General features: G+C 38.0%; 1 protein-coding gene across 1 annotated transcript; it reads right to left on the bottom strand.

The window, feature by feature from the left end:
* Positions 1–5,302: 5,302 nt before the first annotated feature.
* LOC137710749 (V-type proton ATPase subunit E) lies at positions 5,303–7,856 on the bottom strand. Its single transcript, XM_068449870.2, has 6 exons — positions 7,560–7,856; positions 7,249–7,349; positions 6,490–6,646; positions 6,051–6,247; positions 5,760–5,859; positions 5,303–5,613 (listed from the first exon to the last, which is right to left on the bottom strand). Exons 1-6 carry the CDS (start codon positions 7,659–7,661, stop codon positions 5,578–5,580), a joined length of 693 nt encoding a protein of 230 aa, XP_068305971.2. The 5' UTR covers positions 7,662–7,856; the 3' UTR covers positions 5,303–5,577.
* Between the last annotated feature and the right edge of the window lie 5,389 nt (positions 7,857–13,245).

Raw genomic sequence — 13,245 nt, 5'->3', positions numbered from 1 at the left:
ATTCAAAAAAATACAAAACTGAAACCTACAAAGATTACACGCAGCTTTAGTTACAAGAATAATTCAAAATGAAGTCCTACAAGCAAGGGGATAAGACTTCTAAGCATAGCACAACTCCTCAAGAAACGTTGGTGGTAACCAACTGTTGACTTCGTCTAACAGTAGTTAACTTATTAATTACTCAGCTTGCGTGCCACATCGACTTGATAGTTTTTAAGGTCAACATTTTTGGCACGCTCAGTAGGACCCAGTGTTAACACTACGAAGTTCACATGATATATCAAGATCTCAATCAGGCTCCATTAGACGAGATTTTTCGCATATTAAAGAAAACTTCAAGAAGCAAGAAAAACTCCTTGAGAAGTGCTATAGAAATTTTTTTGATGTGAGTAGAATTCTTGAAAAAGAAAGGCAAGAGGCCTGTGAGCAATTTTTCGCTCCGACCATAATCAAACTTCAACCTAGGGAAATTGTCAACGTGTCCGAAGAAAAGCCTAGACCACCAATTATTTCGGTCGAGATTGAAAATTTAGTAAGCCTAGAAGAAAAGGTTCAAGTTTCTGAGCCAAAAATCGACTCAGAAAATGATTCATCAGAGGAGTGTTCCGATGACGAACAAGATTGATACATTGCTTCAGACGAAAAAATCACATCAATTGATATAGTAATTGGAGACGTGGTCTTAGAAGCCGAAACCATGACAGTCGATATGGTTATTGGCGATAAAGCCGATATGGAGAAATCCCGTTCGGCTAAGTTATTCGAGTTAAAAGCTAAAATTGGTAAAATTATGATGCCCGAAGGGCTTAATAAATGTCGAATGCAGTCGGCAGCCGAAGATGTCGAATATTTCACCAAGTTGAAAATATTTGGAGATCATTTCTTATTCGACCCAATGCAAAATCTAATTAGCTATATTGATATACAAAGATCTCTGCTCGGAATAAAGCATCATTGGCCTCTTAACCATTTGGCCTCTCGGCCGATACTTAAGAAAATAGGGGGGCCTATTGAAGGAAAGAAAACGAATAATGCTTTATCCAATAAAGCATTCTGGGATTCTCCAATTTGAAGTCAAGTATTAGACCGATTACAAAAGAGAAAGACAGATAAAGTAATTCCTGGTGAGGTTTTCAGACTATCATGGAAGAAAAGAAACCTCTATCAACTGTCATGGACCTATTTGTTGCAGCACCCCAACTTACTCCAATCCGCGCTCTTGTACTCAGATCGCCACCACAAAATGGGGAAGCAAGGACCAGCACAAGCGACTCAGATGATTCTAACTCGAAAGAGCCTCATGACCCACCAGCGTCGTCTCGGGTGGGTAGTACAAGGTATCGGAAGAGAGTAGGGTGGTGTAAGAATGGCATGAGAATGCAGGAGCTACTAATGAAGCGTCGTGCTTATACTCTTGTTGTTCCCACCAACGACATGGCCGTGAGGGCTTGGCTTCAACGGCTTGGCGAACCCATTACTTTCTTTAGGGAGAGAGAGATGGAAATGCGAGGCAGATTGAGGATAATCATGGTGAGGCTTGATTCCCAAATGAAGTTGAGGAGGAGAAAGTTGTGGCTTCTTCTGTTGCATTAAGAGGATGATAATGATCAAATTGTTTAGTACCATTTTTACACTAAAGAGTTCAAACCCTTGATGAATGCTAGGATTGACAATGCCAAGTACTCGAAGGAAGAAGGTTGACCCAGATGAGGATATAGATACAGAGTTGGACTTGGTTTTGGAGTAGGCAAATAGCTTGGAACTTAATTGCAGCAAGATTGGGGGAGGAGTGTGGAAAATTCTGGAGTGTTTTGCTAGCGATTTGTTTTCACCGAGTTACAAGACAAAATAAAAAAGTTATCAATACATTCGGTGGAAGGCAGTGTATTCAGTGGATGTGAAGTGGATGTGCCAAACTCGGCAGTGTCATAAAAGTTTGACCAAAATCATTAGTTGAAATATTTGTATACAAATACGCTATCAAGGCATGAATGAAGCATTGGAGATTCTCGGTGGATAAACCACAGGGGGGTAAATCCAAAACAACTTTCTGCCTAGTGAATTTTTATTCGGCGGTGGATGCTCGTTTTTTCCTCAACCATATGCATTCGGTGACAATCAAAGATATAAGGGAAGCCAGCCATACATCCCATGTGTTTTTCTATATATTTCTCCAATTGTATAACCTGTATGGAGATATGATGAGAAGTCTAATATTGTGATTTCATGGAGAAGTTCTCGGCCTCGGATTGGTGGAGCCAAGAAAGTCGATATTCAGCTAGTAAAGGCGACAAATCACAATATGGGGATGAGTTAACAAGTGAGACATTATTTCCATACTATTTGGGTTCCTTTGTTTCTAGCTAAGCTCACTTTTTCAACGAAATATGTCTCATTTGGTGGAGAAGTTCATTCAATTTTGGCACTAATATATTTGGAGGAAGACATCACAAAGGTTTCAATCAGATCAACAAAGTTGTTCTTATCACCTTAGACAAGTCCAAGGACGTTATCTATTCGATGGAAGTACTCGGTAGTAGCCAAGTTCAAACGCAAAATGCTTAGTTTCCTTAACCATTCAGCTTACGAGCCAAAGCTCAAGGAAACTGGGGGGCAATGTTTGGACCCAATTTTACATCTTCGGCCCAAGCAATCGAGGTCGTCAGATGATTATGAAAATTAAGAGATTTTCCTTAGCATTACTATTGATTTTAATCATAGTAATTATCTTGAAAATATCCTTAAAGCTTACAGAGTTCTGCGTGGGATTCTTTTGCAGATAATCAAGAGTTTTATCGGATTGTGGAGAAATTAAAGGAGATTACACAATTGTCTGCTTGCCAACCCCTTACAATCAACACGGCAGTAAGGAGAGTTATGTGAGGGCTTGCTGTGCAGCTTTAGGATTATATCCTAATCAAAATGGTATCTAGTCAGTTGCATGGATTCCATAGTTGAATGGGTTTGCATGCAAAACTGCATGGAACAATGGTACAAGGATGCAACTTTGGATGATTAGCATATGGATATGCCATTTTTTATCCATTTGAAACATTAAGATGGGAAGATTAAAAGGTTCAATGCATCGCAATGATTAACATTACGATATCACCAAAAGTCAGAAGATAATGTGTAGTAGTTCATGATTATTATTTCACAAGGTATGGTTTGCAGATGACTCTACAACTTGGTTATCTGGTCATCGTGAAAGTTCACACTTATAAATACATGACGATCTGCAATGAGGACAGCCCCCTCCAAATCAACACTTAAATTGCCCTACGCAAAGCTTCTTGACAACCCTGAGAATTTTATCATTCTCCCCTTTCTTCCCGCCAACACATCTTCAGTTTGGATAGACAGCACTGTGAAGACAACCGGCGACATCTTCAATTTGGATAGACAGCACTGGAGCCGTAGAATCAGCCGACCAAGGAGCACCTTCGGTTTGGATAGACAACACTGCTTTGAGACCGACTGGTTATTTATCCAAGTCTCAATCAACAAGGATTTCCGAGTCCTTGTTGGTAGAGGTCATCTCATCAGTCTTCTCGGCGAAGTAAGGTGTTACCAGGTTACTATATTCGGCACATTGAAAGCCGAATTTAATATTGAACTTCGCAAAACTAGCAGCCTTGTCTTCAAGCTCTAGAACCTGAAGGCCGAGACGTGTTCCTTCCTTGACACAGTCACGAGATCAAGAAGTTAGCAGTGCGTCCAATGCCACATCAACATATTTTACTCCCTGGCCGAACTCGGCCAACGAGTTGGCACGCCCGGCATTCAAATAAAGGACGTAATTAGCTTATTAATTACTCGGCCTACGCGCCATGTAGGCTTGGTAGTTTTTAGGGTCAACAAGCCATATAGCCATCTCCATTGGAGATGGCCTTAGCCCTTTTTTTTTTTTGGACCATGTTCCTCAGTTGCAATAATTGATTCAAATTTAAAGGCTAGATTTGAAAAACATCCAACGGAAATTTGACTATATTAACCAATAAACTTAAAGTATTAGCTTAAAACTAATAAATTATTGAGATGGCTATGTTTAGCCTCTTCTGTTGGAGTATATAAGTATGGCATAACACTGTTAGTTTAAAATAATCTTTTGCACAATTATAATTCTGAACATGGCTATGTTTAGCCTTTTCAGTTGGAAATAGCCTAATGGCCAAGCAAGCGAGCCAATGGGCATCCCGCAAGATGGCGACAATCAAGCTTCGACCCAATGGAGGAAACTTCACCTTTGTTTAGACATAGGTTTGTTAGGTTTAGTTTGCAAACTAGAAGCATAATCAAACCTGTGAGAATGTAAAGAACTATCCCACATTAAAGTTTTCCAAATAAAAAGTTAAAGTTTTACCGTAAACCAATTGACAATATGAAAATAGCTCAACTCTTTGTAAGTGCCTACAAAATATATTAAGTTGCCGATATGAGACATTTCTTCTTGTTCTTGAAAAATTTAATAAATAGTCACTTAGTACTACGGTCTAGTTGTATTCTTCTTCACTTGTAAGTGAGAAGTCTTATGTTTGATTCTTCCCAAAGGCGAATTTGAACCACATTATGTGAGAATCAAACATAAGACTTCTCACTTACAAGTGAAGAAGAATCTTATGTTTGATTCTTGCCAAAGGCGAATTTGAACCACATTATTGCTAGCACAATGTGATGCTTAGCCCACTCTCCCCAGCCCTTAGTTTGTTTGTTAAAAAGAAATAGCTCAACTCTTTATAAGGCATTCCATAGTGATTCAGGTGAGTGGTACTTGTATATAGAAAACAGGCATCTTGAGTTTGATTTCTATAACACTATTACTACACTAGTGTAAGTTCAATATATTAGTATAACACTTATGAGCTTGATATATTGAACTCATGAGTTTAATATAGAACTCAGTTCAATAAATTAGTATCACACTCAAATTTTCCCGCCAATTATAAAAAACAATTCTATAGAGTTTAGTAACCCACTCACTTTCTCCGGCGCTAAGGATTGAACCATTGGAGCGGTATTCATCCAACCCGTTAAGCTTGGAAATCAAAAGGGGAATTCGTGAGGGTAAACTTAACAATAATAACGACAACAAAGTACAAGAAGGCAACATTTTGTCATTTTACAGGTAATTGCAATGGTCCATGACTTCCATGTTACAATAAAAGACAAAACGACAACAAAATATCGGTCACCGACATAATCTGGAAATTAATATACCGAAAAAGAACAGACATGGTTCACGTGACAGCTCACGTGATCCCCCATTCATCAAATTAATGAAAACAAATTTAAATCCCAATAATGCTCTAACAAGCTGCAAACTTTTATTAATATCATCTCATTACCAAACAGAATGAGTACATTTGCAATATGCCCCAGACGATATGAACACCAAATCAAATAACAGCTAATGCTATTTTTACCCACATATAACAACAACGTTATTCGGAGAACTAGAAAATCGAAATACACAATCGAATTGGAAAACAGATCCGCTGGTCCATGACCGGTATCTTAATCTCAAGGCCACATAATTTAGGGTGGAAAATTAAAACACAAACCAATTCATCATTCCCTTTATGTAGCAACCTGACCGAAGAGCTTTCTGCGGATCTGTAAAGAGAAGAATCAGAAGCTCAGTTGAAGCATGGTTACACAAACCAACACAAAATAGTGTGCAAAATTGCATAAAAATCCTTTGCAGTGAAAATAAAGTGAACTACTAAAAAAATACAATTGATGCTTTGAAAGGAAAATACCTCTGGAAGTTTTTTACGGAATACAACATCCAATCGTGCATCAAGGGTGTTCTCACACACAATCTTCCCATCCCGAGAAGCCAAGACCACACCTCCAGAACTGAACAATCAACAAATTATCATCAGCAAGTTCCATCATTTACGTTCTCTCAATAACCAACTGTTTGATAAACTAAACTTTAGCAAGGCAGACTAATTCCAGAAGCTAGAAAGCCTGTGACTCGGTACAAACACTCATGCATTTCCAAACTATGTGATATTAGGTTTAAATATATAACTACGGAAACATACCAGGAAGAAACATGGGGATTATGATGGGTAGGAGCAGGTGGAAGAAAGACAGTAGTGTCCACTATAATCTCAGGTGAATGAACCTTTGCTTTGTCCGCATATTCCCGTCCTGCTGATTCCAGAACAGACTCCACCAGATGTAGATCATCTTTCCGGCAACGCAACAAAACAGCAGGCTCTTTCAGCCTAAGCAAATTCTGCAACAACAAAATTAAAAAAAAAATCATAATTCTCAGTTGACCAAACCTAATCATTAATTTATCCATGAAAGTGTGTTATAGATAGAAACAGCAATCTCTTCTCAATTAAGGATATGAAATCATCACCCTGAATTATACATTAAACTCAAGCCATTTCCACCGGCAGATGGTTCTGTAGGTTCACATAAAAACTGAGGAGGCAGGTTAACCTTGCCAACTACATAAGTAGTACAACAGACCTGAACGATAAGATCTTTCAGAAGCTTTTTGTACACATGGTGATCTCGGCTCACATTCAGAAGCTCCTTGGATGCTGCCTCCTTCATGGAGTTAACCACATCATCTTGGGCCTGAAGAACTTTAATACGAGAAGCATTGAGCTGCATGGAATACTCACTGCAACAAACCAATAAAAAATTGTTACTTGCTTACATAGGTGGCATTCGTGCATAGCCAGGAAAAGAAAAACAAAAGGAAAGCCTTCCATTGAACAACCCAAATTGAACCCCGCAGAAACAGAATTCGTTTTACTTAAGATAAGATTTGAACCTCGTTCTACCCAATTCCTTACCTAGTTCAATACCCTATGAACTAATCTAGTTTCCCAAAATTCTAATACAATAAGCACATAATATTCAGGATCATTGAAATTCAACAATCATTTCATACACATCCGATTCATGACAATAAGATCTCTCGGAATAATCAACTCATTTTCAAGTTTCAACTTAATTTCGATCCAAATACCTCGATTTTCATCAAAATCCATAAAATCAACGAAAGAAACTATCTTTGCCACTTCCAAACTAACGATTTCACTAACGTATTCCACACCGAGCACATTAACTTCCCAATCTGAATTCAACCTACCAGTAACTAATATTCAAAACCAAAGAGCAGAAAGCGCATTCGTTTCAACCATAAAAACATAAAACAAGGAGATAAATATACCAATTGAGATAATATAAACAGAATTAGGAAGATTCAAGTACTCATACATCTTCTTTCGGACGTCGACTTGCTTTTCCTTCTTCTCATATTCTTGCCTGATCTTCTTCTTCTCCGCCTCGACGAGCTGCAACTTCTCAATGTTGAATTCCTACAACAAACAAAAAAAAAAAAAAAAAAAAAAAAAAAAAAAAAAAAAACCAACACAAAAACACCCCAAATAAACACTCGAATTAAGCTTATACACACACAGAAAAATGATTTCCAGTGAATTGGATCAAGATTAAGATCGAATTTAGGGTTTCAGAAATGTAAGAATTGGGGAAAAATGCGGGAGTTACAGGAGAATTGGGAAACGTACTTCCTCAGCAGATACGGAGATCTCGTTGGCCTTCTCCTCAGCTTCTTGGCGGATGAACCTCACCATCTGCTGGATCTGCTTGGAGACATCTGCGTCGTTCATCTTTGCTGATCGGTAAATCGAGTCGGAGAAGATCGACGGCTTTCTTCGCGCAGAGCAAAGTGATAGTGAGCCGTTTTCCGGTCGTAAATCGTAGATGAGAGAGTGAGGCCGAGAGAGAACGGTTTTTTTTTTTTTTTTTTTTTTGGGGGCAAACGAGAAACCGGTTTTATATAAGCATCGTCAATCAATCATTACTCATTAGTATGTGGATTTATTTTTTATTTTTTGTTTGGTTTTCCTATTTTAATTGAGCCGTCACAAAAAAAAAAACAAAAAACAAAAAACAAAAAAAACTTTTTTTTTTCTTTTTTTTTTTTAAGAGAGACAACTGGTAGTAAGTCAATGTTATTTATCCCTTCCGGGGGCCGGGAAGAATTACATAAGCATTTCAGCCACCCCTTCTGTCACTAAATTTTTATTCTTCAGAGCAAGTCCACCCCTAAAAATCCGTTGGCACCGAGCCCATTTAATCCCTCAAATGAATAGTAATTTACCCTAATGAACAGTAATTGACCAAATGCATCTTCACCCCTAAAAAATGCCGTGGCACAAAGTCTAGTCAATTCGTATTAAAATATTATTAATTTTTTATAAAATAAAAAAAAAAACTTTAATTTCGGATAGGATTTTTAATTTGGGATAAAATAATATAAAAAAAAGTTTTAATTTGAATCCAGCATTCACACAACGTAACATCTTCGATGATTGTCCAAGTAGCCATTTTTGCACACAAAAGTATATGAAAGCTTTTGGTTGAAAGTGTTGAAAATATTGAAATGTGGTGTAAGGTGGAAGATGATGATTAGGTATTTATAGAAAAAATAATAACAAATTTTTTTTGTATTTTTAAACAATTTTTAATAATTTTTTAAAATTTTTATTAAGTTAATTAATTTGGACTGTTGGATTTGAAAAAGACTGAAATCCAACAGCCCAAATTTGGACACGTGGCCAACGGTCATAATTACGACGGTTTTCTTTTCTTTTTTTAGGCTTTTTTGGCCAAAAATTGTGGACCATTGATCTAGGAATCGGACAACCCAAAACGCGACACATCACTAGCCATTGGGTTTGAATTTCAAATTTTTTTTTTTACCCTTAGAAATCCAACAGTTCAGAAAACTATCCGTTGGAAATCCAACGGCCGAAGACGCGTCATGTGGCTTCTCCCAGCTCTTGTTATTACGCCTACAACTGCAGGCCTTGCTGCCTTTTTTTTGTCGGGAACACGCACCCATACATCTGACGAAAAAAAAAGAAATGGGCCTCATTGACGCCATCGTGACGTCACATAGGCCGGGACATTGCTCATCACGTTTTGGGCAGGGCCTACAAGTTGGCTTGGGCTGGATGCTAGCCTATTTTTTAGGCTTTGGACCAGCCTATCTCCATGGGCTGGAGTTGTTCTCATTGATTTATCCCTTTTTTTTACTTTTTACCTTTTTTTTCTTCATATTTTTACTTTTTACCCCCTTCGTTGCTTCAAATTCTAAGATATGTGCTACCATTTAGTGGTATTCTTCTTCATTTATATGTAAGAGGTTTTAGATTTGATTTTCATCAAAGGTAAATTGAAACCACATTATTGTTAGCCCATTATAAAGCTAAGTTCACCTCCTCCTTTAGTGTAGATAATATCGTTTGTTCAAAAAAAAAAATTGTGTAAATAAAATTTGATGTACATTTAAATATAACATTCGCTTTTACATTTAAACATAACAGTTATTTTTTACTAACAGCATGATAATTTAAAACGAAAACTAATAAAAAGGGCTTGAAAACTTTGAGTTTTAACGATAAGGACAAAATAAAGGGTAAGGTGAATTGTGGATGCAAATTTCCTCCTCCTTGATCATGGACAAAATTGCACCTACAAAACAAATAACACATTTGGTCAAGGCCAAGAGCCTCACGCGCCCACGATGAATTTGGGGGGGGGGGGGGCCTTTGGCCGAAGAACCTCCGATGTCAAAGTTAGAATTTTGAGAGAAATGTGTTTAGGGAATTTTTTGAGTGTTTAGTAAGAGTCAAGACCTAGGTTTTTAAAGGAAATGAGGTTGAATATATAGTGCATGGACGGTCCCTTTGGGAGAGAAGGTGACATGCCTTTTGTGTATTTTTTGGGGTGTAATTAAAGCAACTCCACCCCTAAAGATTTTGTGCCAGCACTCATCCTATTTATCCACTTCAGTGAACAGTAATAGACCCTAATGAACAGTAATAGGTCAAAGCATCTCCACCCCAAAAAAAATGTGCTAGCACCCAGTCCATTTAAAATATTAAATAATTTTTTTATAAATTAATAAATTAAAAAAATAGTTTTAATTTCGGATAAGATTTTTAACCAATCTCGTCACGCCACGTGTCATTATCCGAACGTACTATTTTGTGAATAGATTTCCGCTAAGATTTTCAACCAATCCCGACAACCCACGTGTCACTTCCTGTTTACAATAATTTAGGCAAGATTTCAATAAGATTTTCAACCAATCTTGTCACGCCACGTGTCATTATCCAAACGTACTATTTTGTAGATAGATTTCTGATAAGATTTTCAACCAATCCCGACACGCCACTTGTCACTTCCTATTTACAATAATTTAGCCAAGATTTCGATAAGATTTTCAACCAATCATGTAGTGCCACGTGGCATTGTCCAGAACCTCATCTTCTTTTTTTTTGTTTATATAAACCCTACATCCCTACATCCATCCTCACACTAAACTCAATCCTTTTTTTTAGCTCAAAATTCTTTTTTATCGTTTTTAAATCTTGAGTTCTTACAATGTCTTCTTCAAGGAGAGTGTATAAACAGTTGCAAGAGCAGCATAAAAGGTTGTTGGCACAACAGGAAGAATTGGTTAATCTTGACGAAGGTGGAGGTGGAGATGAGACCTTCGCAATGGAGGAGGATGAGGATGATCACCATAGAAGGCGGAGGGCCTCACATTCCCGCTATATCATGGAAGTTGTGGGTCAGATAGCCAAATACAGACGTGCGACAAACATCGATAGAAGAAGGGAAAGACGAGGTAAAGATCTCTTGGAAGATTATTTTATTCCCAACAACGTTTTCCCTGATCATGTTTTTAGACGTCATTTTAGAATGCAACGAAGTTTGTTCGATAAATTCATGAGTGCTGTTTGCAACCATGATCCATATTTTGTGCAAAAAGAGGATGCTTTTCATGTTCTAGGTCTTCTTCCTGAGCAAAAAATTACGGCTGCCTTGCGAATGCTTGCATATGGAGCATCTGCAGATCAAGTGGATGAGATCGCAAGGATGGGAAAAACAACAGTTCTGGAGTCCCTGATGCGGTTTTGCTCTGCAATTGAAGCCCTCTACACCAATGAGTACCTTCGGAAACCCATGCCAAGGGACATGTGAAGGCTTCTGAGGAAGGGTCAGATGCGAGGCTTCCCTGGCATGATTGGAAGCATCGACTGCATGCACTGGACATGGAAAAACTGTCTAAGTGCGTGGCAATGAGCTTATGGCAACAGAAAAGGAGCCAAAAACATCATTTTTGGAAGCGGTGGCTTCTTTTGATACATGGATTTGGCATGCTTTTTCTGGTGTTCCAGGAGCTCAGAATGACCTAAATGTCCTTGCCCAATCTCCAGTGTTTGACGAACTGCTACAAGGAAATGGGCCGAGATGCACATATTGGGTTAATGGTAATAAATACGAGGGACCATACTACCTTGCAGATGGTATTTACCCAAGGTGGTCAACATTTGTCAAAATAGTGCCACATCCACAGAGTGAAAAAGAAAAACACTTCGCAAAGTGTCAAGAAGGGTGTAGGAAGGATGTCGAGCGTTGTTTTGGTATCCTGCAAGCTCGTTGGGCGATTGTCAGGGCTGCAACTAGAATGTTTGATGTCGAGGCTCTTCGATCCATCATGATGACGTGTATTATTCTCCACAACATGATTGTTGAAGACGAGTATGATTATGATGTCGTTGATGAATACAAGCCGGATCCGATGAACAACTCAAGAACACAAATCTACTATGCTCATGACCGGACCGAAGATCCCGTGCAACACAAGCCGTTGGAACGGGATGGACATTACAATGAATTGATCATTCGGTACACTTCATTGTAAGAGCCACACTGGCACATAACCCGCCAGAATGACTTGATTGACCACTAGTGGAGATTGCACGAAGGCGAAGATAATTAAAATAAGGCTTGTGGTTGAAGAATAAAGTGTATTGTTTTTTAAGTAATCTTGTTTAGTGTGTTTTTTTTTTTTTTAAGTTTATATGGTGAGGTTATGTAATTTTATTTGGTGTTTTTTTTTAAATGTTTATTTGGTGAGTTTATGTAATCTTATTCAAATATTTAAATAAAGTACAAAAATTACATAAGAAATTAAATAAAGTTCTAAAAATGTTAAGAAATTACATAACAAATTAAATAAAGTAGTACAAATAAATACGAAATTATACAAAGTCTGTGGAGTTAGGATATGTGATGCTAGGATCTTGGTTGCTAGGATTTCTGTAGCTGGAACCCCCTTGACTTGTTTCGGCATCTCTTGCACGCCTCCTTCGCACGACATCTCTTTTTTCTGATGTCCAAAAATATTTTGAATTCGGAGACAGTCCTACTAGAGACTTGTTCATACTGTCACGATCTGCTTGAGCTATCCTTTCTTCTCTAAGCATCTCATTCTCTCAACGAAGTGTTTCTCTAATCATCTCATTCTCTCGATTAACTATTTCTCTTTGTCTCTCAGCTGCCGCATCACGAGCCTCAGTAGCTGCTATTATTGCTGCCATAGCAGTAGCTTTTTCCTCATCTCTAGCCTTTTCCCATGCCATGTTCAGTTCACCTTGGTGAGCAAGTTCCTCCATATATTTAGTGTAGTCATTTTTGGAAGAACTACCTTTTTTCTTTGATGCCTTTTTACCTTGAGGCCTGAGGGACTGACGAGTCGGTTGGGTCTTCGGCACTTCTTCAGGCGTCCCTTTCGTGTCTTCAAATGTGTTGGCTTCTTGTTTGGCCGTGTCTGCTTCTGGCGAACTGTGTAGACCCATACCGTGCATGACAACTTCTGGACCGGTTGCCACAATTTTGTATCTAGGGCAATCTTTGACAATTTGCCAACATTCCCATTTGTTAAATGATTTCTTACGGCTCTTTGCATTGTAGAATGCTTGTGCTTGTAGTGTCTATAAAAATGTGGGATAAGATAGTATTAAAAAATACGGGTGTAACAAAAATAAATAAATTAAAATATTGATGGGCGTGGAATGCATATAAATTACATAAGAAATTACATAAAAATTACATAAGAAATTAAATAAATTAAAATATTGATGTGGGTGGAATGCATATAAATAAATAAAAATATTGTTACCTGATCCGCTAAACTTGTCCCACTACGCAGATTACCAGAAGCATGAGAGATGGCATTTTTCCAACAAGTAAAGGATGCGTTGAGTTTTTTCCAACGACCTTGAAGACCTTGACTAGATCTGGCATCTTTTCCATGTACATCGCAAAACGATTTCGTAATTTTACTCCACATTTCTCGCTTATCCATCTCATTACCCGTAATCGGGTCATGAG

This window comes from Pyrus communis, chromosome 6 (genome assembly GCF_041283825.1).
Source record: "Pyrus communis isolate YQ-2024b chromosome 6, ASM4128382v1, whole genome shotgun sequence".
In the NCBI taxonomy this organism is placed as follows: Eukaryota; Viridiplantae; Streptophyta; class Magnoliopsida; order Rosales; family Rosaceae; genus Pyrus; species Pyrus communis.
The sequence above is the reverse complement of the archived record's forward strand: the minus strand, read 5'-3'. Positions and strand labels throughout refer to the sequence as shown.

Coding starts and splice junctions, on each gene's coding strand:
- LOC137710749 (XM_068449870.2), bottom strand. CDS start 7,661: ATGAACGACGCAGATGTCTCCAAGCAGATCCAGCAGATGGTGAGGTTC. Junction 6,248..6,489: donor TGAAAGATCTTATCGTTCAG/GTCTGTTGTACT, acceptor TTGTTGTTGCAG/AATTTGCTTAGGCTGAAAGA. Junction 5,614..5,759: donor TCCGTAAAAAACTTCCAGAG/GTATTTTCCTTT, acceptor TTCTCTTTACAG/ATCCGCAGAAAGCTCTTCGG.